Consider the following 25,500-nt stretch of genomic DNA (forward strand, 5'->3'; position numbering starts at 1 on the left):
AGGAGCTCATTCATTCAAGAAAATGGGGAAAAATATAAGAAGGGCTTAGCATCACACTACAACCATATTTAAGTTAAAACTTTTCTTATTGGAAGAGTATAATAAGATTTTTTTAAATGACAGAATTTGATAATTGAATCACCACGAAGAAAGCCTTCGAGACATCTAGAAATGAATTCAGAGATCCAGCCGGCTTCCGCTAGGGGTGATCACGGATCGGGTTGGTTTGATTATTGGGGTAAAAAACTATCCGGCCCTACTAGATCAAATAATACAAAATCGGGACCTACATCCGACCCTATATCCGGCGGTTCTTATGTTTCAGATATCCGACGGGTTGTCAGTTATTTGGATATCCGACCCTATATCCAATGAAATATAAAATATAAATATAAATATAATAAAAAAATAAAAAATTTTAAAATGATAATAGACATCACTCATTACACGTTATAGCAGCTAATTGAAAATAACTATTATAACGTGTAGCAACTTATCGGCAATAGTTACTACAACGTGTAACAACTTATCAACATTAGTTGCTACAAGTAGGGGTGATCAGATCGAGTTGGTTCGGTTATTAGGATAAAAAACTATCCGGCCCTACTAGATCAGATAATGCAATATTAGGACCCTACATCCGACCCTATATCCGGCGGATCATTTTTTTTCGGTTCGGTTCGGGTCGGTATAAGCGGATTGGTCGGTTTGGCGGATTGACTGCTCACCCTAGCTTCCGCAAATGGACCGATGATACGAAGAAAACAGGATATGTAAAAGCTACAGTCACTCTCAAGTGTAGACCATGGCTGTAGCATCTCAACATGATCGGACCTAGCAGATGCTTAATTGATCCCTTTTTATCTTGTACAATGACTGCCCAGTAGAAACTATTAGGATCTTGTCTCAGCTTCCATGGGATGCAATAGAAGCTGGGGCAGCGTTTAATAAAATGAACAAAATGTATCAACAAAACTTTCCTACAATCGTGATTGTGCAAAGATTGGCTGTCTTCGATCTGGTGATTTAGCCATTTGGTGACTTTCCAATCTAAAAACTCTGACATCTTGGATATCTATTGATCCTAGAGAGTAGTGACCTTATTGCTAGCCTCACCCCTTGTTGCATTTGACAGAGCTATTAGCTTTAGTTGAACTCACCAAATAGCCGCCTTGGCATTTCAGGTTCAACTAACTTGAGCAAAGGGACGAGAGGAGGAAGTAAATGGAAAGAAAGAAATAGTAAATTAGGATTTTGTATCTTTGTGTCCCTTAATTTTTTTTTCCGATCAGGTTCAAGTTATATCGGTAGAATAAAGACGGAAAAATCCTGGGAAATTATTTAGTCATTTAGTGGAAGTACTCAGCCGAATTAGAAACAAACTACGAAGGTAATTCAATTTGAATATCGTCATCAGATACAAAGATAGGCTAATTTCCTTTTTCAATGTGGCAAGCCAAATTAAGACGCAACTAAATATCTCAGCATTTAAAGTTGTACAGAAGTTTCCCTCCGGCGAGGATCACCACCAGTAAATGATAGAAAGCATATGGGACCGCCATTGTATACATTCGAATAAAGCGGCCTACGTTAACCAAATTGAACGACTGACAAAGCTTACTCAAAAACTGGTCACAAATTGCAAAACAAAATTAGGAGTTCAACCACGGAAAGACATTAGGTGATTGTGGCAACCTTGCAGTTAGAACCTCAACCCCTGTCTCTGTTACCTGCACATGATAATTAACACCTCAAGATGATTCCCAAACAGCATCAACAAATTGAATGATTCAGTCCAAGAAAATTAATTAGATTATCGGAGATGCATGAGGTTGTATTATTGTCATTTCAAAGAAAAAGGGATGGAGACGAATTAGCCAAGATGTATTCATCATTTCAGAATTTGTATTAATGTTATTTAAGAATTTGTAACCTGCTTATAAGAAATGTGCCGATAAAGCTCGTTATATTGTCAACCTGACTGGCATAAGTTGCCCGACAATAGCACCTAGGCTACATCAAATTGAAATTTGGTCTAGCAAACCAATATAAAAAAGGTTGAAAGTGGTCGAATTCATTGCAGACTTGATGTATCAGAAAACTTTACACCCAGAACACTGCTATCAAAAAAGAATCGGCTTCACTCTGTCAGCTAAATAATTATTTATAATAAATAAAACCCTATCACAAGTTACTCCAAGCGGTTTTACCCATTGATCAGCAGTGTAGATTCTAAAAAGAAATCAGAACTATAGTTTATACAAACAAAAACAGAATGCCATGAAAATATGGATGCAATGACTTGGGTGAACTGGAGTAGCTCTGATTAATTTTCAACCAGCAATGGACCTATTCAGTCAACTGAATGAAACAGCTAATTTGGCACCATTAGCATGTTCTTGCAGTGACAAAAGCTTTAATAGTCTGAAAATTCGAAGCTTCAAAACTTGAGATCATGTGCATTATCATTAATAACAATATCATGAATAGAGTCCTTAATTTCCTAATTATTATTTCCACAAGTAAAAAGTCTCATTTAGCAGACTTTGATGGGATCACATTCCTGAAAAGTTAATTATCAAGGCTAAAGATACACAAGGCAGCTAATATTACATAATTTAGACCCCATCAAAAGGGAGCAAACTACCACTCTTATTTTATTCCATCTTAAGATACAATGGCATTAATATTTTTCTATCATCGAGTTCAAAATAGAAAAAGTTAAGGCAGATGTTCAACGGTTGAACCTGACCAAATTTTATCATGTAACAAAAACACAAATTCACATGAGAATCGCAATTGGAAAAGGCAGCTCGACTGAGCAATTTAAATCTTGGGAACAGAGTAGTGCAGCATTTTTGTTGGTTCACTGATTGTGGATCTGGTAAGATGCTTATTTTGTTTTTACCACAACAGTACACCCACACTGGCTTGAAAGAAAGGAATAGAAGAATCTTCCAAAAGCAGTGTTCAGAATATAGGGGTTAGCTTATCTTATTGTGGTTGATTTTTATGGGACAAAGAAGATTATTGTGTTCTCTTTACATATCATCTATTTATTTATGCAATATACTAAAGCTAAAGGAGTGACCTATTGGTTCACCAAACTTCAACCCAGCGTCAAGCATCTTAAGGAGTCTATGCTTGTTGCTTGCTGGCAGTTTTTCCATCATCCAGAACAAATCAAATAAAACCAGTGTAAGGCCATTCGCACCACTTTCAAAGGGGATGTCAAACGTTCATGCAGAAATCAGTTTGATAGTTAGCAGCAATTAGACAAAAGCATACTAATAGGGGAAGATGGCTGGAGTTAGCAGTGTAGATATTCAGAATGCTGAAGCTATATACAACCTTATTGGTGTTAAGCAGTGTTGAAAGAATGCGGAAGCCATTATTAAGTAGGGTTGAAGAATGCTGAAACTCGTTCAGAATGCTAAAACTATGTAATCTCAGAGCTGATTCAAGGAGATGAAGGCTGAGATTGAACCAATGTAACCTTGCTGATTTTTTAGAATTCTGAACAGGAAATCACAAATCTCAGATTCTGAAAAACATTCAAAATGCTAGATTGACCAATGTACTCTTACTGATTTTTCAGAGTTCTGAACTGGAAATCATTAATCTCAGATTCTGATTTTTAGAACCTGTAAACTGAGTTGGAGGTGTCAAGCAGAGCTTGATATTGGAAAATGAATCTTTCTTTTGGAATGGTTTTGGATCTGAAAATTGTGCTTCTGTTAATGGGGGATGATAACTGAATCTGTGAAACTGGTGATGTGTTGAAATTGAATTAATTACTTTTGAATGCACCAAGAAACCTACACCTGAAGACTCAAGTCATGTTGGTGCCCTGGAAGATCTAGTAGTAGTTGAAAATTAGACTTGGAACAAAAGATACTTCTCTATCATGAATTATGTATAATATTAAGGAAACAAATATATAATTGGTGTCTTTCCTAATAGCTCTAGTTTTTAAGATACGTGGTTAACCCATGAACTTTAATATAGTATTAGAGCACATCCAATGTTAGATTTATGCCAAGTCAAAGTGAAAGGATAATCACACAAGGAGGCCAAGTATCGGTATAGTCACTCACATGTGAAGGGAAAGTATGGGCTCATGCTTTTGAGATAATTGGCTTGCCAATCACTTTTAACACTATAAAACAATATACTGTATAGAATACGTTTACCCACCTCTGTACTCAGCTAGGAACTGTGGGGCATCCATTTAGGGTGAATGGGACTGATCAAATGAACCTTTTAGGGATTTCATCTCTACTTCTATAAAAGAGTGGGCTGACTGGGAAATTCTACTTTTCTGTAAATTAAAAAATAGTGATAATAACTCACCATTACAGAAAAACAAAAAAACAAAACAAACTAACTAACTAAAAAGGCAGCATCCTATTACTTGAGCTGCAATGAACGTGAATATCAAGTTCCAGGAAAGAATCATGGACCAAAAACTACAATTGTGCCCTAACTACATTTGTGCTGTGACAGTCACGTAAGTGAGACTCACAACTACATTTGTGCCCTAATTTCCTATGGAAATCTCCATTCCTGACCAAAAACTATTCTGTTAGTATGATGCTTAAGATGATGATAACTAAGCATCTAAACTTTGAAATTTTGAACAAACTAAGTGATTACAACTAACAACCCAAGAATATGTTTATGAATTATTACAGTTGTTATAAATATTTAACTATCAGATAGATCAATTTTTTTAGAAGCACAAACAGTCGGCTCCAACAGAAAATTTCTAATTTCCATTTAAAACATTAAATAATATAAAGGTGTTACTCACCAAAAGAGTCTGCTCAAATTGAGCACCTCGTTTACCATCTAAAACATTCAATAATATAAAGGTGCTACTTACCAAAAGAGTGTGCTCAAATTGAGCACTTCGTTTACCATCTGCAGTAACTGCAGTCCATCCATCTGGCCATAACCGATCACGCCAGATTCCTGAAGATAAAAACACTTGAACAATATAAATAAATGGTGATATAAACACAGAAATACTAATCAAATCCAAAAAATATTACCTGCATTGATCATAGGTTCAATTGTAAATGTCTGCCCAGCTTTCATGATACCAACAGCTTTGTTTCCTATTTCAGGTGTCAAGGCAACAATTGCATGCACAGCAACTTGATAAAAAAGTATTATGGAGTTTTTTAGCTCAGATCTAGATATCTAGTGGGTCATCAACTATCATTGGATATGAGTAGCATAACAAGTCCATGTGCCTCATTCGTAGATGGGATTTTTTGTTTTCCTTCTAAATGTAAGATTCGAAACAAAAAACCAAATATAGCAGAATAGAGCAATCATCTAAAATCGGTTAGCTAGGATACTCCCATAATGAGGAATATTCGGTGCACAGTGAAACAACTCTCCAATACCATGTCCACAATATGATTTCACCTGCATCAAACAATTATATGCTGAAATAAGTCGATGGCAGCATATATTTAAATTGGAGTGTTGTGAAATAGCATACCACTGCTAGCCCAGACATTGTTGCATGACGATTAATAACTTCACCCACATCACGGAATCGAATGCCAGGTTTAACTGAACTTGATGTAAAATAAGTCAGAATTAACTCAAATTGATGAGAAATTTTAGTAATGGAATAGTCTGCTGGACAGAAAGCATGTACATGATGTAATCTTAAAGAAATCTACTAGCAACTAAGCCATCATCAACTGTCAATGAGTATTAAAAGGATAACCTATAGAAATGGCTTTCTCCAAACATTCATAGGTGCAACGGACAAGATGCCGAGAAGCTTCATCCACTTCTCCAACAAAAAAAGTCTCATTTAGATCACCTATAAAATCAAAACTTGAGAGACTTATATTTACAGTGTACGCAAGAAGAAAGTTTGGAGTGGATTTAAGGTTGACTCACCATGGACACCTTTATAATATACAGTTACATCAACATTGACAATGTCACCATCCTCGAGCCTCCTATAGAATCACAACTGAGAATCATGTGCGGTTCAAATTGTATGTGCTAAACAAATATATACCACTTCATGCATGGAAAAAAAAAGCCTTTCCCTTTAGGTACCTAGTAAACATCTTGAGTAATAAAAATTTAAGATTAAGTGAACAGACGTTACTGGATTACACATTCTCCAATCAATTCATCTTGGAAGAATGTAATCTCTATCTAAAATCAGTGTTACTTGCATCAAATTTAGGAGTCCATAAGAATCACCCTTAGTAACAAAGATCAAACAACTGAGCTCAGAGAATTTCCAAGTCAAATGATTGACACAATCCATTATTCCTAATCTCAGCTAAAGGTGTAGCATTCATCACATTACTCATCTAAAAGAGACTATTGTTAAGTGTGACTCAAATCTGTCCTACCATTATATATTTAAAGGCCACAACGATCAACCTTTAGAAATGTTGAGCCAAAATCTATGCCAAACTATGGATACACAGATTTAGGAGCATACCTGCCAGGAACCAACCATTTGGATCTAGCATATCAGATTTAAATTGAACTGATACAGTTGGATATTTAATCTAGTTTGCTAACTTAAGAACCCTAGGATCGAGGAGATCAAAGCAAATCAACATGGATTTTATGCTAATAAAATTTACAGTATCTCTGTCCAACACGTGATGTTTGACACAATTGCCCTTTATAATAGTGAAATTGTGTTTTCTGCAGCATCTAACCTAAATGGAATAATAGTAGAGTGGTGAATCTAGATATCAAAATGATCTATAGGGTAACAGTTGGGCTTTTTGTGTTCTGCATTGTGTAATCATTATGTAACTTCTGTACATCTGCATCATTAGTGATCTTTATCTTCATCCTCGCTTGTGGTTTTCTCTCCTATCTTTTGAGGTTTCTATATAAGTCCTTGTGTGTTCCTGTACCTTTGTTTTTGCAGTGTGTTAGGACTTGGTATGTTATGTTGGTTGTTCTCTACTACAGGACAGATCAAACCACCAAGGACAACTTATTTTGGCATCAAAGCCTTTTTGTCTTGAATTTCCTGACGATTATATTTTAACTACTAAAGTATTACTTTAAACGCCGAGCAACCAAAAGAAATAAGAAAATAGAAAAGGTAATCATTGAGATAATAATGCAAACAAATATCCATGCATATTTCATTATGCAAATCATTTTTCCATTGCATCATCAACGAACGAAGCTACATTCTATAATATAGCTTGTGGATATTAATAAATTACAAGTTAGTCCCACATCAAATGTTTCAAAAATTTCTTGAACAATATAAACTAAATGATAGATGTTCTATAAGATTCTTCTTATGAAGAAGTTAACAACGCTACATAATGGAAATCAGATGATTAAGTGAAACAATTGTCAGAAAAAGATTGCACCTTGCGTCCGGAATCCCATGGCAGATGACTTCATTAACAGATCTGTAGATTTTCAAAATGCTACAGTTCAACAAAGACATTTTGGAAACATTCTAATATATGGTGTATTGGAAAAACAACCTACGTGCAGCAAGATTTTGGAAAGAAATGATAATTCAATGGAGACGGATACCCTCCTAGAAAAAGAATAAAAGAAGTTAAAAACCATGTTAATATTATTTTAAACATAATTGAGCAAGTATATCTTTGCATGCAAGAAGCATAAATAATTTATAAGATTAAGTGAATAAGTAGAATACATAACAATTACAAGAACTCTGTGACTTCAACTTGCATAAATGTCAGAGATGCAGCAAACCTAGATGGGAATCAACAATTGGACTTATGAAACAACTCTTCAATGTATTTGGGGAATTACAAGAGAGAAAATAACATAAAAACGGAATCATTGGGTTTGACTTCAGAGACTTAGCTTCTAAAGCAGCACGATCTTAAATTTACACCAATAAGAAGTCAATTGTCTTGATATGTCCTGTTTTGCTTCCTTCCAAATAGGGGCACTCCTATGTGCACAGAACAGGTGCATACACTTGGCAATAAGTGAATGTGCATGGAACAAAAAGGAAAGCTAATCAATAAGACCATGCCTAAGAATCCCTGAAACAATATTGAACTATTTGCTAATAATATGTACATATAGCACACAATGAAATAGTGAACCCAAAACTTCTCTTCATTTCTTGGAAAAAGACACATTACCGGCAGCAATTGTAGCCTGATGAACTACGTCATCAATTTCGTCTGTTGTAATTCCAGGTCGAATTATACGAGCAGCGGCATCTAAAACCTCTCTTGCAATCTGATAATCATAAAGTGACAATAAAAGGGCAATAAATGATTCATGTGGACAAACCAACTAAACAAAATTAAAAAAAAAAATAGCAATTTACTCGACAGCATAACTTTCCCTAATACCCAAATTATATATCCAAGTTTCATATTTATCAAAACACATACCTAATTCTCATTATACCCCTCCTACACTCCATGTGTGGACTATAATCATCAGCAATCGTCCATCTTGACTCATCAGTTGACTGTAATATATCCAATTGACTGCCCTAGTTTATTAGGAAACTTTCTGTTGGATCCCGTGAGTGTTTTGATGTGATCAACCAAGTTGGTTAGATCCTGCTTTGTGTTTGATCCCTGTGTCTGAGTGTGCAGGAGCTTAGGAGCGCAGGAAGTCGAGTGGAAGACGCAGCTAACGAGAAGGACGGCACGGGAAGGGAGCCGACGGGCTCGGTGCGTCCGAAAGACGAGAGAGCTGCGGAAGAGTACTCCGATGGACGAGAAGAACGTGCGCCGCGTTCGAGGGACGAGAAGCCGGATGGAAGCCTGCTCGAGGAGAAGGCCGGAAATTGAGTTCGGGTCAGCCCTATTTCAGTTGGCCGGAATCACCCAAAAGAACGAGACTTCGGAAGACGAAGCAAAGAAGCAACCAAGCTGGAAAAGCTGCCAGCCAGCTTGGAGGCGCCTCTATCAGGCTTGGAGGCGCCTCCAGCTTAAGGGCGCCTTCAACCCTGTTGAAGGCGCCTCGGACCCGGCAGAAATGAACGTTGAGCTATTTGGATAAAGTATTATCCCCTCTCACGTTGGAGGCGCCTTGGACCCTCAGGATAGACTTTCCAGGAGCTATATAAAGGCCCCTGGAGCTAGGAAAGAAACAACAACTCAAGCAATCAATTTTGTAGTCCTTCCTAGCAACTAGTGAGCGTTTTAAGTGTGTAAAAGGCTTCTCCGCCTTCAGCAAAGGAGTTTTCTTACTGCGCTTTTCTTACTGCCCTGGATTAACAACCCTCTTGGTTGTAACCAGGTTAATTTCTGTCTCCTTTTATTTCTGCTATTAATTTTATTATAGTTGCTTTACTTTTGAGTTGAAAGATCCGAGGAGGGTATCGTTTTAATTTTTCAGAAGCAATTCACCCCCCTCTTGCCAGCCTCCGCTGCACCTACACTTTCTACGCTCCATCTGTGAACTCTAGTTGACTACGCTAATTGACTACAAAACTTTCTGTCAGACGGTCACAAACCTATCACCGGTAGTTGACTGATCTTGAACCATCAGCTGACAAACTTAATATCTCAATCTTAATACTTCACTCCATATCTGAGGATATGGTTATACTCAGGAAGCTGCAAGGAGTGAAATATTTCTTGGCTTGAAGTGTTTCTGAGGTGCCTAAGGCTATCAGCGAGTTTTGACCAAAACACACTAATGGAATTTCAAAATCTTGAGATTGTCTAAACCAGGAGAGCCCTAAGAACACTTTGGTGGTGTTGGTGAGTATGACAGACCTAACTCCTCTAATGAGCTCATGAGAAACATCTCAAGGTTGTGCCAATTTCCGAAACTCATAACTGTCTATTTAAGCTGTGAAATTCAAGTATGAGGGCATAGCTCATTCAGGAGGATGCAAGGAGTGAAATGAACTTGATTTGAAGTATGTCTGAGGTGCCCAAGGCTATCAACGCATTTTAACAAGAACTCGATAATGGACCTTCAATGTTCAAAATTTCAAAATCTTGGCATGATCTAAAATTAGGGAAGGTCTACGAACTCTTTGGTGGTGTTGGTGAGTGAGTTTGATAGACCTAAGCCCTTTAATGAGTTTGTGTCAAATTGACTCAAGATTGTGAAAATTTTAAAAACCCATAACTCTCAATATATGTTGTGAAATTTAGATCTAAGGGCATGGTTATATCCAAGAGGCTCCTAGGAGTCTCAAGTTCCTAAGGTCATCAGTGAGTTTTAGCCATTAAAAGACTTACAATATCTAGGAGTTCAAAATCTTGACATGGTAGTCTTAGGAACCCTTTAATAGTGTTAGTGAGTGAGTATGATTGCCCTTCGACATGAATTTCACAACCTAGTTAAAGAGTTGTTGGTTTCTGAACCTTGAGATGTTTTATCCCGAGCTCATTAGAAGATCTAGGCCTCTCAAACTCACTCACCAACACCAATAAAAGGTTTCTTAGAACTCCTCTAATCGACCATCACAAGATTTTAAAATTAAGGACATCAGTGAGTTTCGACCAAAACTTATTGATGGCCTTAGGCATCTCAGAAACACTTCAAACCAAGCTCATTGCATTCCGTACAACTTCATGACCATGCCCTCAGACATGAATTGGGAGTCATATATAATCATAAATTTTATTTATCTAAATAAAAATATCATTACAACTTGTATCGCTATAAACTCTAAGTAAACAAATATCAATAATATATGAATCATTAGATAATTGGTTGATTATCATAAAAATATTTCTAGCTTATATGTTTATAATATATAATTTTCTAGATATTCAAGAAATAAGATCATGTAAAACTCAAAAACATAAGAGAATAGTATAATTGGTTAAAAGGTGTGTTGATCCTGTCTGAAATCTGCGAAGATGAACACTGACTTCGATGAATGATGATGACATTTGATGAAGACGAACTCCGAAGATCTGAAGAAACTCCTCAACGCTCCTGCGCACAGTGAGACGAGCCAACAAAGCGTTAGTGACCTAAGACCGAGGTGAGGATCCCTGGCTAGGCCCTCCGACGCTCAAGTCAATCCCTCTCACAGATGGAAGAAGAAGAAGAAGAAGAAGAAGAACAGTAACTGAAGTAAAACAGAGTTTAGATGCTAGAACTTGCGTGCCTTGCCAACGGAGAGGATCTCTCTTTTTATACTACCTCACGTGACCTCCGTAGTCGTGAAGTGGTCCCCGATTCGTTAAAGTTTGTTAGGAGATGAAATCATCTTCTATACTTTGTGTAATAATCCTTTAAGGAATCTTTTCTGTACCCCAGATGTACTCATTTTGTCGTTTATGATTTGTATTTATAATGGGGGCACGTCATTATAATTGAAGAAGCTTCTAGAAGATATTTCCCGCCAAATATTCTGTTAAGCATGTTTCGGCAGATCGTTCAAGCCAGCCATATATACTGTTAAGCATACCTCCTGTTGAATATGTCTCGGCCGGTCGTTCAAGCCGGCCATATATACTATTGAGAATGCTTTCTGTCAAATATGTCTCGGTCGGTTGTTCAAGCCGACCGTATATACTGTTGAGAATGCTTTCTGTTAAATATGTCTCAGTCGGTCGTTCAAGTCGGCCGTATATTAGGAATGTGTTATAAGGCTAAGTGACTTTATGCTCGGATGGGCTCTGCAGCCCGATCGAACATATATGAGCACGTGGGTACTCGCTCGGCCTACAATCGGCCGATAATAGGCTAGAAGTCACGCAAAAGGTTAAGAGCCTTTATGCTCGAGCGGGCTACGTCCGGCCGAGCATATATGGGCACATGGGCACGCGCTCGATCTGCGATCGGTCGGTAATATGTTGAAAATAATATATAAGGCTAAATGCCTTTATGCTCAGGCAGGCTTCGCAACCCAGTCAAGTATATATGAGCACATGGGTGCTCGCTCGGCCTGCGGTCAACCGGTGATATGCGGAGAGCTATATATAAGGCTAAATGCCTTTATGCTCGAGCGGGCTTTACAACCCGGTCGAGCATACATGAGCACGTGGGTGCTCACTTGGCCTGCGGTCGGCCGGTGATATGTTGAGAGCTATATATAAGGCTAAATACCTTTATACTCAGACGGACTTTGCAACCCGATCGAGCATATATATATGAGCACATGGGTGCTCACTCGGTCTTTATTCGACCGGCTATATACCTTTCCTATCTCTCTAGACCTAAACCCTTCTTTCACTCGCTCGGCCAATCTATCATAACCCGTATCAGGTGCAAAAGATTAGATTTTTATATATAGAGAAGTTACAATTGAAATAGGTAGGATAGCCTGACTTCATTCTAATGTAATTTCTACTGTTATCACAAATCTTAAATAAACCTTATCACCAAACTCCTTGTATCAAAACAATTTCTTTCCTGCAGAGATGTGGTTTCGTCCTTCTTTTCCTTACCTACCGTCCTCTGCCATGGATGCACCACACTTGACAGAAGCTAATAATTCTCAGCAATGGGCAAATGGGTGTAACAAGACTCAGAGGGCCTACGCATTCTGCGACTGCTAAGACCAACAACAGGATACAGTATGAAGATGAAGACAATAATACCGAGTAAATTTTTTGCAGATCTTGGCATGCCACTACAGTGATCAACATTGCCTTTGGATTACTATGACATGGTCTGACATCCTCGCGTGACTTTTGCTAGAGACACTTTGTCAGACTCTAACTTGGAGGAGACCTAACAACAAGATCCCATTCCACTCTCTCGTTAGTGATCGGACCAATCGCTGGTACCACCTCTCTCCAATTGCCAACTTCATCAAGGATCTCCTCCAACGCTACCTACTGGGCCTTCTTTACCCATGAGCACTGCTGAGCTCCATCCATGACAATGCTCCAGTTAATGGAAGCATTGTGGATCCACCATAGGCTGGCTACATGTGTGTTCAAACTTCAAAGGATGATTTAGCGTTCATCTGCTTGCTTTCTTCAAGTTAGTGCCACCAAGATAGGCAAAGTCCAGATATAATGACACTCAAGAAGCTTCTTTGCTGGTTGTCACAGAGGACAAAATACCCGACAAGAACAAAAGAAAAGGAAATCATTTGTGAATGGACGATTGGATTTGCTTTATAATGAGGGAATGGGTGGGTGTATGGTCCAATTTATCCATATTAGAGCATAGAGGTAGGGGAAAGGCAGGAAGTTTCCTTCTTAGAAATAAGTGGTGATCCATCTTTTCCCATTAATGTCTTAATTTGATTAATGTCTTCCATTCCCTTGGCATTAATCTGAATGTGATTAATGAAACACTCAGATTTTTCATAAAAACATTATTTACCTTTTAACCAATGACGATCCATTTGCTGCTGATGAAAAAAAAATGAGAAGAAAACCATGCCTGTATGGTACTTCCACAACATCCTAAAAATTCTGAAACATGCTCTGAGAGCAAGGACTTTGTCTGTTTTCTTAGCAGATAATAGATATATGAAATAGAGAAGCTCAGTTACAGATTTCATAGTTACCATATAAAGAAAGGACATAGAGTACATTCTCATAATATAGCAGAGCTAGTCACAAGACTTAGTTAGAAACAATAAAATAGGATAAAATTATTTAAATATAGATGATAATATAATAAAGAATCGAGCCAATAGCATAGGAGGATTTGACCCCGCGTAGTGAGATAAAGGTTTTGTTATTGTTGTTCTAATATAATAGAGCAAGTCTATATAAAAAAAAGGACAGCCCGGTGCACGAAGCTCCCGCCATGCGGGGTCCCGGGGAAGGATCCATTATACGCAGCCTTACCCTGCTTTTTGCAAGAGGTTGTTTCCAAGATTCAAACCCGTGACCTTTTTGGTCACATGGCAACAACTTTACCGTTGCACCAAGGCTCCCCTTCATAGAGCTAGTCTACATACCATCAAGAAAAATTCCTACTGCTGCATAGTCCTTGTGAAATGTCGAACAACAAAATGGTGAACTCCCTCACACTGAGGTGGGAACAAGATATGACAAGCTCCATAATGTTTCCAGTCAACTATGCAGCAATTGAAATAGGTCCAACTGACAAACATTCACAATGATGGAACACCAAACTAACCAAAGAAAGTGCAGCCAGGCTTATGAAAAAGTCCACAAGACCTGCAACAGTCTACTAGAAAGGGGACTGGCCAACTACAACTAGAAATCAATTGAGCAAGACCATGACCAAGACATAGAAAACATCACATAAAGTAAATGCCAACCGCCACTTGCACTAGGGCATGTAAAAAAATAAAGAATGCTCGATGAATCTACTACCTTTGAACATAAGAAGCCTAGTAACAGAGCATGTTTCCACCAAAGAACCAGTGTATTAAACTTGCATGCCAAACTAGCATGATAAAACCATGACCCAAATGGCCATGTGGGATGACTAAACAAGTCAAGAGCAGACATCATCCACAATGCAGTGAGAAAGGATGCCCCTGTTTGAGCAATTGGACAAGAGGTTGAGCAAGGATCATCACTAAATCAGCCCACTAGAGATCGGGTCAATTGGAATGCCACAGACCACCTGTCTAAATTCTAAAAATTCTTCAATGGGGATAGGCTTCACAAATGAGGAACCAAGAGAGATCTAATCAAAATGGAGCTGATGTAGGGGAATATCCAGCTCACAAAAGAGTGAAGAAAAAGGACATGAAGCTTCCACTTCAGTAAGGCCCCGACGAAACATCTACTGAGCTACAAAGAGTTGCCAACCTATGAGCATTGATGAAGATACTAACTGAAAAGAAATCACAAACAGACCAAATGCATTTCCAAGACGAGGACAAAGTACAGCCAAATGCAACCGGCTCCCACAACCCCATTGTAAGCTATATTAACATATGAACTACTAGAATTCTTGGTTGAGGGTGATCATTACTCCCTTAATGGACGAAACAAGATTCATCACCCATGAGAACTACATTAAGAAAACCCCTGAGAGAGGACTTGTTTAAGTGCATGCCAAGTAATATTATTAAGACCATTTCATAGCCAAGTAGGATGATCGCTACTAATTTGGTTAGGCACCAGCTCACCACATCAATGGCATGCATGTAACAATCAATTGTGCTCGTCTCTAACAAAGGCAAATTGAAAACCCACTATTAGGTCAGAGAAAAGCTTTTGTTGTTATTCATGGAAATACGGGGAGCATGACCATAATAGCAAACTTTTAATAGTACAAATTCTCCTTGATTATCTCCCAAGAGCCAATAAAATTCAATATTGAAACCATCAGGCTTAGGGCTCTAAAGCTTCCCCATACTTCGAATGGCATAAAAAAAATCTCCTCTTCACTGAATGGGGAAAATCAGAGAATTTGGAGACTTGCCAAGACCAGGAAAGAGGGATGGGGATACCCACACAACATAGAAAAATGCCTGAAGGCTGCAAGAATGCACAAGTAATCCATGAGTTTGAACCTTGAAAGTGGAGATAACATTCCTCTGCTTTCAGTCATTAGCAACCATATGAAAGTATTTCGAGTTCTCATATTCCTCCTTAGCCCACCTGAGTTTCACCCTTTGTAGTCAATGCCAAGCCTTTCCTATGTTTTTAAATTCTGACTGCACAATTGCCTTCCTAGAGAATTTGCTAAGTAGAATTCACAATATCCCTTTATATCTTATCCATTAAGTGACAACCTGAATGCTGAGTAGATATGGGAAAATGTCATTTTTCACAGATTGTGCCTTCCTAGAGAATTTGCCAAGTAGAATTCACAATATCCCTTTATATCTTATCCATTAAGTGACAACCTGAATGCTGAGTAGATATGGGAAAATGTCATTTTTCACAGCATTCCTTTCGATGATTATAAGTGTAATGTGTCAAGCAGATATGGAAAAAGAATTCATTGGACCTGAATGTTCTACACAAGCAAGTTTATGGGAAAGAAATCGCCACCACACCAACAATGAGGTGATTAAATTTCAAATTTTTATTCCCATGAATTATCAACATATGGGTTTTATAGACATTTCATTTAATATCAAATCCAGGTTAAATCATGCAAATTGCATCATGTTTTTCAATCTCTCACAGAACTAAATTGAAACATTTTGGAAATTAAATATTTCTTTTATAATTTTCTGTACTTTTTCTGGTAGGACCAATATCTTCTTATATTTCAATGCCAAATTCTGAAATCAAGAACAAAAAAAAACCCAACATGACTATATAATACTCAAATTTATGGAACCTAAGCTCTGTTTGCTCCAAGGGTACACAATAATACGTAGACAGAAATAAGAAACCACATGCAAATATTGGATTAATTGAATTACCCGGCATGTTTCTCTCATTCGCTCAATTTGCTCAGGCGTCTTGATCTTTAACAATTAGGACAACGAAATTATCAGATAATTTGAAGATAAGGAGTAATTAATCAAAAACTAAAGACAGTATCTTACTCACCTCCACTATATTTTGGAGGTCACTGCTGGGTTCAATCTTTGGGATACCCTGCCAAAATTGAAATAAATGAGATACATTGTATCTTTATAGAAACAAATTATATAAAACCATCAAAGAAGATAGTTCTAAAAGCAAATTACAGCTCTCATCTTGCCGTTAACATCAAGTTTCAATAACCATTTTAATACCTGTAACTTCTTTAATCACTTTAACCATCTCACGACTTCACATGTTAGTTCTACATAGCAAATTCAGAGCTAATCAACTAAGATGTAAAATATATTAATTTACGCTTAAGAATTTTGGATCAGTAGTTAATGCGTCAATTCTCTTAGCTAGGTAGGTTATGACATAGTAAACACTGCACCACCTTAGTTATTGCTACTTAGATTTCAACACAGTTTGAGTTGACATTGGACACCTTCATTTATCGCATGTATAATTTTAGACCACCATATTAGAGACTTAGGTCAGCACCCATTTTGGATACTCGTACCAAAGTCCCTATAACATAGCTCTTAAGTTGGAATGTTTAAAAAGGACGGCAAAGCCATTAAACCGCATGTTAGTAATTAAAAATGATTCAAAATACAAGATGGTCTTTTGATCTTGACGTGCGCATCATGTCTAAAGCAAGAGAGATCACAAGATCCACTAGTCTCATACAAAGAGTGGTTGACTAAAGGCTGAAGTTTGTAGACTTGGACTATTAACTTAGAGTTAAGCATTTTGGAAACAAGTGGATAGACCTAACAAAGATTAAGTTAATTCTCTCATCTAGGTGGATTTTGATAGTACTTCATTTTATACACTAATTTAAGACTTCGAAGTCACAAAGTTCATAGGCTAGATGATTAATTACTATCTAGTTAACTATTTTGGGTGAGTGATTAGAGCTAACAAAGTTATTGGGTCATATGTCTCATCTAGGTAGATTATGGTAATATTTGGGTCTTAGAGCAGCCATAATTGCAAGATAAGGATTTTGAAGAGAATTGTATGTGCTGATGGACCACTATTTGACCTCACACATCATCTAATATGAAAATTCTAAGTTATAAGTTGGACTTTGAGTTTTGACAAGGGCATTAAGCCAAAGTGGGAGACTAACACCCTAATTTAACATTGAATGCCAACTTATTGCTAATTAAGGAGATTTTAAGTTGTCAATGAGTAATTACCATTAATTTTGGCTTAAACATTTTGAAACAATAGTTGAGCAAAGAAAGTTACTAGTCAAGTTTCTCATCTAGGAGGATATTCTTGTACGTAGAAGTGACAATTCGTCTTTATGTCATAAATAGGTCACTTTTCATTGACTCATGTTTAATCCGAACCCAAAGCTGACTTATTTAATAAATTTATCAAAATCTCCAACCAGCATACAACCCCATTTATAAATAAGTCAACTCACTAATGACCCACTTAATTAAACAGATTAGACCGGTCATTAATGAGCCATGAGACAACCTATTTAATTAAATGGGTCATAGTCGGGTCGAATTACATGACCTATTTTAAAATTTTAAATAAATTTTAAATACAAACTACATCCCATAGATTAAAATCTCAAGTCGTGTTGGTGGATAAAGCTAATAATTTTTAGTTCCAATCACAGTTAGTAAGCCTCATCTCCTACCAACAAAACCCTAACTAGGGGAGTTTAGGTGAAGGGAGCATGCTTTTTTTTTTCTAACTTGAATGGATTGTCAATTGTTAGTGCAATCTTGCCCTAGGTGGTTGTATTCAACAAAGATGCTTAGATGTGTTTGGAAAAAAGATTTAAGTTATGTTTCATATGTTAGTGCGAGGCAAATTTAATGAAACTTGAGAAACTTATGATTTAATAAGGTTGATTCATGGTTGTTGACTTGGCATGGACAAGCTAGTTTAACTCAATAGCGAAGGATGGTTTAGGACATTTGAATAACCGTCAAACAAGGAGCTTTGAGTTGGTTTGGCAGCTTTGACGATAATGGCAAGAGGAGTACTACATAGATGACATAGCGAAAATAGGATGTGAGGACCTGATGAGAGGTGTGCTCTTAAGCAACATAATGTTGCGACAACTTGAAGGCATAAGGGCAATGAGCTGCAAGATTGTATAGCTTGTGTAGAGCCTTGAACCTATGAATAAGGATTCCTAGTTGTTTACGGTGACCAAGCTCAATCTCAAAGTTTTACAGAGGCGTAAACAAGTAAAGTCGAGATCTCTGATAGGTTGAGTTGATTGGAGGTACTTTCAATCAACTGATGGCTTGAATTGACTGAAGACCCCTAATCAAATAGGGAATGCTCTCCATTAGCATGAGGCAATTGAAAAAAGTGTCTAATTAACTCATCATTTGAGTAAGTGGAGACACTTTAAAAGCCGATTTCCGGATATGATCATGTTAATAACTCATTAATTTGAATCCCAATCAACTAGAATTGATTCCAATGGACTGTGATAATCAAAAAATGGTCGTTGGAAAGTCATGGGAGGCTCGTCTACATCAACAATGGACAGATTCATTTGTGCACATACATTCAACCCATATTGTTGCTACATTGAGCTAAGTTAACCACGACCAAGGATGGATTGTTGGAAGATTACTTGTATAGGATTTAGTAATCTTCTCCCATAAACACTCCTTGTATATTCTTGTAGAGAAGATATTGCTCTTGTAATAGATTTCTCCACTTAAGAAGTAGATTTTATTAGAGAGAATTGTAAGATTATCCACCAAATAGATATTTAGGTCGTAGAGTAGGAACCAAAGGTAAAGTTCATGCTTTGTGATCAAAAGGTCACGGGTTGAATCCTGAAAACAGCTTCTTGCAAAAAACAGGGTAAGGCTGCGTACAATGGATCCTTCCCTTTCCCAGGACCCCACATGACGGGAGCTTCGTGCACTGGATTGCCCTTTAGTAGGAACCAAAGGTTCAATTCTGAGATCTAAATCACTATTTTTATAGTTGACTTAAGCGATTATAAATATTTTGTGAGAATTTATCTCCAAGGTAAATTCAAAAAATATTTAGAAACATAATGCATTTAAATACAATAATAATATTGAATGAATACGAAATTTAATTAATATTTTCACATCTCATAGATATAGAATAGCTCTATCTTTTAATGTTTGGAGTAGTAGTCGTTATATATAATAATATATGTTGATTTACATATTGGATAGATGATAGTTAGCTTATCCAAAGGAAAAGAACAATTAATATTTAGATTTTAAATTTCCGCATATTGTTGTGAGTCTTATTTCTCATCTTTATAATGCTGCTTATTTTATAGAATTCATAACAATTTTTTCAATGACATTTAATGATGCATCTAATGTTTTTTGATAAATAATTTAAAACAAAAAAAAAATATTAGGTAAATTATTTTATATTCATTGTATTTGTCATGTCTTAACCCTTTAGTTACAAGGTAGACTTAAAGCAATTAAGACAAATGTCTCACTAAGACAATACTCTCTAATGTACCTGTAGGTGGATCTCACCCTAACGCTAAAATAAGTCTTACAATTTGAGTAGAACCCTTTGCCATCTTACACGAAAAATAAATTTGCAACTCATAAAATGATCAAGATTAGTTATGTATATCGAGAATGCAAATGAATTTTCAAATATATGTACCCCCAACGTCACACTCAATGTTTCACTCTTTTTTACTATTAGTGATTTATTGTAAAATTATAAATATAATAACTTATTCAAGAAAATTTTCAAAAATATTATCTTAATATTTTGATGTTATTTGTGTAGATATAATTTTAAATCCTAAATTAAATATTTGGATTTTTGTAATACTATAACTTAATATTATGAAATTTAAAATTAAAAATGTACAACAAAATTATTAAAATTACAATTACATAAAAAAAATGTATTCAATTTACCAAAAGAAGTATGATCATCGACAAGCCCTACAACCTCTGATACCATCCTTTTGTGAAAATCGAAGCAAAATATTCATATGGACATTTAGTCATATTAGTGCTCATCCAACTCAAACAAATAGAGTCTTGCACATTGAACTTCAAAATGAGATGAACGAACTATACTTTTGCTTGACTTCCACAAAAATATTCATCTATATATTGTATCTTAGATACCATAGCTCGTGATATACTAATCATTTTAATATCTACACTAGTTTAGTGCAATAATTATGTGTTGAAAGACTAAAAAGACTTGTTAATGAAAGATACCTTGTAGTTGTACATGTCTCAAGGATTGGTTGGATACATAGAAACTGTTGAATACTTCTAAGATTTCCTTGATTGTAGGAATTATGATTGATTTGGATTCCATTGATTATTGGGATTGAGATTGATCTTGATTGCATTCCCTTGACTGTAGGGATCGAGATTGATTTTCCTTTTATCTCCTTATGTATATAAATACTTACATATAAACATACTAATGATAAGATAGAGAGATTTTCTCTTTTCCACATGGTATCAGAGTGAGGTTGAAAGGCAAACCTTTTTTTCTGCGTCGCCGTTCCTTGCGCCGCAGCATCGCCCGACACTGCCACCCTCCTCTTCTCTTCGCGAACTGACACCAGCGTTTTCCTGCGTCGTGAGCACACCATCCTTCATCCTCTCCTGCAGTTCGGCGATGGAGAGAAGCTAAGGGAGATTGGTAGTTTAGCGACGGCAGGGATTATTCTTCCTGCAGTTCCACCATTCTCACCTATCTTCTTGCATCGCTTGAGCCTTACTTCGTCATGTGCCCTCTTTCACCGAGCTGATCAATAATTTTCTCCGACACTCCAAAATCGGATATTTCAATCTTTACCAACCACATCCCTGCACCACTCTCTTTCGAGCAGTTAGATGGTAAGAACTACTCTTCTTGGGTCTCTCACATTGAACTTTGGCTTGTTGGACAAGGTTATGAGACACATCTCACTCACACCGAAGAGGATGTCCAAGTCGTCGATCGTCCTTTATGGAAAAAGGTTGACGCCCAGTTGTGTTGCATTATCCAAGCCATCATCTAACCATCTCTTAAGGATATCTTCAACACTCACAAAACCTACAACTCTGTTTGGACACAGGCTTAACAACTCTTTACAAACACCTCTCGGCGACTCTATCAGGTTTGTGAAGATCTCATGACCATCCTCAGTGCCCATCAAGTTAAGGATTCAATGTCAACCTATCTAGGTTCAGTCACTAGCCTTCTTTGTGACTTCAATAAACTACTTCCAGCTGCAGCCACTCTTGTTGCGGAGCTTGAAAATCGGAAGAAATTTTTATATCTCTGACTTTATATGGTGATTATTCTCATGTTCACGATCAAATCCTGGACAGCCCCATAAGAGCTACCATATAGGGCAACTCTCCTCCGTGTACTTGCCAAAGTCTTGTCGTTGCCTCCTTCCGTTTCTGTTGACTCGTCAGCTTTGGTCTCTCGAAACAACAACAGACCTCCACCTCGTAAGGGCGACAAAGGGCAGCCTTGGTGTGATCACTACGACTGACCAAGACACACGATTGATAAGTGTTGGATTCTCTATAGTCGACCACCTCGTGTTGCTTAGATCGCTCAGGGTTCTATCGTTTCTTCAGCTTCCGGTGCACAATTGCCACCGGATCTGACCCCACCACCTTCCTATGATGACTTCTTGAAATGGTATAAGGATCGTCAGGCTTCAGATTCCACTGCTGTCGTCGCACACGTTGGTAATTCCTTTGCTCGCATATCTCGCTCTTCGGGTCCTTAGATTCTTGACTCTTGACTGACCATTCTATCTTTTATCGCCGCTCATCTATTGGTTGCATCTACTTAGTGGTTTATGTTGATGATATTGTCATCACATGTAATGATCATCTCAGGACTCCTTAGGTAAAACGACATCTTTTCAAACATTTCACCTCGACAAACTCAAATATTTCTTCGGGATAGAAATAGCACAGTCTAAAGATGGGATCATCATATCCCAAAGGAAGTATGCAATGGATATTCTGAAAGAAACAAGAATGTTAAACTCAAAGACAGTCAACAACCCCATGGATTCTAATGTCAAGCTCCTGCCAAATCAGGGGAGCCTCTTCCAGATCCTGAATGGTGGAGACGATTAGTAGGAAAACTAAGCTACCTTACTATTACTCCCCCGGATATCTCGTTTGCAGTAAGTCAGTTTCTCAACTTTCCATGCAAGGAACATTGGGATGTTGTGACTCGCATTATTGGATATATCAGAGGCGCACCATGAAAGGGTCTTTTGTATGAAGACAAAGGACATACTCGAGTTTTAGGATATTTTGATGTAGATTGGGTAGGATCTCCCATAATAAAAGATCCACTTTTGGATTTTGTATATTTATCGGAGATAACCTTGTTTCTTGGAAAAGCAAAAAATATAATGTTGTGACAAGATCCTGTGCAGAGGCAGAGTATCGAGCTATGACCATAGCTAGTTAAGAGTTTATATGGCTAAAATAGTTACTTCGGGAACTAAGGTTTGGAGAGGTTACACAAGTATCACTTATATGTGACAACCAGGCCATCATGCATATCGCCTCGAACCTAATTTTTTATGAGAGGACAAAGCATATTGAAGTTGGCTATCACTTTGTCAGAGAGAAAGTCATATCTGGAAAAATATCTACTAGCTTTGTCGATTCATATGATCAACTAGCAGATATATTCACTAAATCGCTAAGAAATCTCCGAATTGACTACATATGTAACAAGCTTGGTGCATATGATCTATATTCTCCAACTTGAGGGGGAGTGTTGAATACTTCTGAAGAATCCCTTAATTGTAGGGATTATGATTGATTTGGATTCCCTTGATTATTGGGATTGAGATTGATCTTGATTGTATTCCTTTAACGGTAGGGATTGAGATTGATTTTTCTTTTCTCTCTTCATATATATAAATATCTACATGTAAACATATTAATGATAAGATAGAGAGATTTTCTCTTTTCCACATAAACGAAGTCAATTCGACTGATACAATAAAACCAAGCTAAGTATGGCATGGCCTCACCCACCTCTTTCACACATGGCAAGTAAAAAGTAATTGTGTGGTACATAGAACTATGTATTAGGCAAACCTTGTGGAAGGCCTAAAAGCCTAGGTTTAAAATATTTTAATTACAAATTTAAGATGCAATATTTAACACAAATATGCTCCATAACTTAATAATTAAATCATTAAGGTGTAAATATTAATTGCCTTCAATGTAACAAGATATAAATTATTAAGCATTACTTAATCTCACACCGCCCATGCCTGCTATCCATTCTCACATGTAGACTCATCCACCTTCCTCGAGCTTCACCCTGCATGTTGTGTAATCCCTCTTCGTCCCTAGCTCGTATAATCTTCTACTACTAGAGGTTCCAACCCCTACACCACACAAAAGCTTTCCAACCAACACATTTATCACCCTCCTTCACTATCGGCACAAAAGCTTCCCTACAATCCCCCCCCGAGCTATGTTGCAGCGACAAGGTGCCCATGCAGTCTTTCAAGCACCCACAGTTCAATTCCTAGCTACGTCGCACTACAAGGCATTTTCCTCTAGTGGGATGACAAACCTGAGATGTTGGGTTGTTGAGCCGCCCGTTGCAAGCACTTCCGTATTTACCCTGATGGCGGAAACTTCCGTGGGATTGAATCGGTCATCCCAGGATTAGTTGGCCTGAATGGCTGGATTCCTGGTACTAGCTAAAGAAAAGCTTCTATACAACCTATGAATACTGCTCATTCTCATGTAGACTCATCCACCACCCAGTTTCGCCTTGCCCTTTGTGTAATCATCTTCATCCCAAGCTCGTAGAATCTTCTAATACTAGAGGCTCAACCCCCTTCGCTACACACAAAAGCTTCCTTGGCAGCACTTTTATCACCCTCTTTTGCTCTCTAAACCTTCTGTTGTAACTAGATCCACTACCACCTCTCTCGTATGTAGGCAAACAGTTACACTTTTCTATGATGACATTATATCAATTTGATCAACCAAAATGATATGTGTTGATCATGTTGATAGAAACCATCCAAAATAAAGAAGCTTTCTGTATAAGCAATATTAGTGTATCCATGCAGAATATTAACAAAGGTAACATATATATTTTAGTAATATAATATTTATTAATATTAAACTATGAATTAATGTTCAATAACATAACAGTGATAATATCTTATTAGCCGCATTAGTGAAGGCATTTGCATTTTGCATCGTCTGCAGCTGTCTTTTGGTGTACCTCTAGAACACACGAGAACACCAATTGAGAACTTTAAGCAAGCGATACAAATAATATTAGTGATGCAGTCACTTGATTTTCATAAAGTTGGCAAGGTCAACCATTTTTTGGAATAATCCACATTTAATTGTAAATAAAATAAGACAATACTAAAATTACTAGCCTCAATAATGTAAAAATATAAAATCAATATTCATAATCAAATCAAGGTAAAAAAAAGATCACCTAGAGAATGAGGTATCCTAATAGTTCTCCCCATTAACTTCAAAATGGTATTGCAACCGCATACTGTAAGATGTCACAAAGTTAGTTAGACCACACTAACACCCCACCCCACTCCCCACCCCCAAAATCCCACTGCCACTCGTTCTGCTTGAATGTCAATTGCTTCTTTTCTTCAACCCAAGACTTCCACGACAGGAGATCATTTGTGAGGAGAAAAAATAAAAAACATGTAAGCCATTGTGGTCTCATCTTCAGCCAAGGTGTGCTCTGGTCCTCATCTTCCTGCAGATCTTCCTTCAATGCTAGTGATAGCAGCTTTTGCAATCTAAATTTGCTCCTTGCTCCACAGTTCTAGGAAATCTATGATCTAGATACCCCTTGAACAATCTTCATCTTATTCCAATGTATTTCTTCTTGCGTCATTAAATATCAGATCTCATCGGCAAATTTATTTCAGCACCGACAAAGGATCAGATTTCTATTTTTGCAAAATTTTGTTTTCTGCATATTTTATTGCACTTATCAGGTTATCTTCCAGTTTCTTCCCAGAACAAAATTCCAAATTAGTTTTCTTGTTCTCTTTTCATTTATAGAGAACATCTCTGACCAAAGTTTGTTTCCTACTGAACTGTGATGCTTATCACCACCTTTA

The 25,500-nt window shown here is 37.2% G+C and overlaps 1 protein-coding gene across 1 annotated transcript in view; it reads right to left on the bottom strand.

Annotated features, from left to right (window-relative positions):
- Positions 1-1,371: 1,371 nt before the first annotated feature.
- The window catches only part of LOC122051102 (methionine aminopeptidase 1A-like), a 32,985-nt gene continuing 8,856 nt past the window's right edge, over positions 1,372-25,500 (bottom strand). The window contains exons 6-17 of the mRNA XM_042612059.1: positions 16,395-16,442; positions 16,265-16,309; positions 8,151-8,250; positions 7,516-7,567; positions 7,392-7,433; positions 5,926-5,987; positions 5,747-5,845; positions 5,513-5,586; positions 5,367-5,436; positions 5,055-5,120; positions 4,886-4,974; positions 1,372-1,730 (exon numbers count right to left, since the gene is read on the bottom strand). Coding sequence (XP_042467993.1) covers positions 1,653-1,730; positions 4,886-4,974; positions 5,055-5,120; positions 5,367-5,436; positions 5,513-5,586; positions 5,747-5,845; positions 5,926-5,987; positions 7,392-7,433; positions 7,516-7,567; positions 8,151-8,250; positions 16,265-16,309; positions 16,395-16,442 — 825 coding nt within the window. The 3' untranslated portion in view covers positions 1,372-1,652. The remainder of the gene's footprint in view (positions 1,731-4,885; positions 4,975-5,054; positions 5,121-5,366; positions 5,437-5,512; positions 5,587-5,746; positions 5,846-5,925; positions 5,988-7,391; positions 7,434-7,515; positions 7,568-8,150; positions 8,251-16,264; positions 16,310-16,394; positions 16,443-25,500) is intronic.

Source organism: Zingiber officinale, chromosome 3A (assembly GCF_018446385.1).
Source record: "Zingiber officinale cultivar Zhangliang chromosome 3A, Zo_v1.1, whole genome shotgun sequence".
Taxonomy (NCBI): domain Eukaryota; kingdom Viridiplantae; phylum Streptophyta; class Magnoliopsida; order Zingiberales; family Zingiberaceae; genus Zingiber; species Zingiber officinale.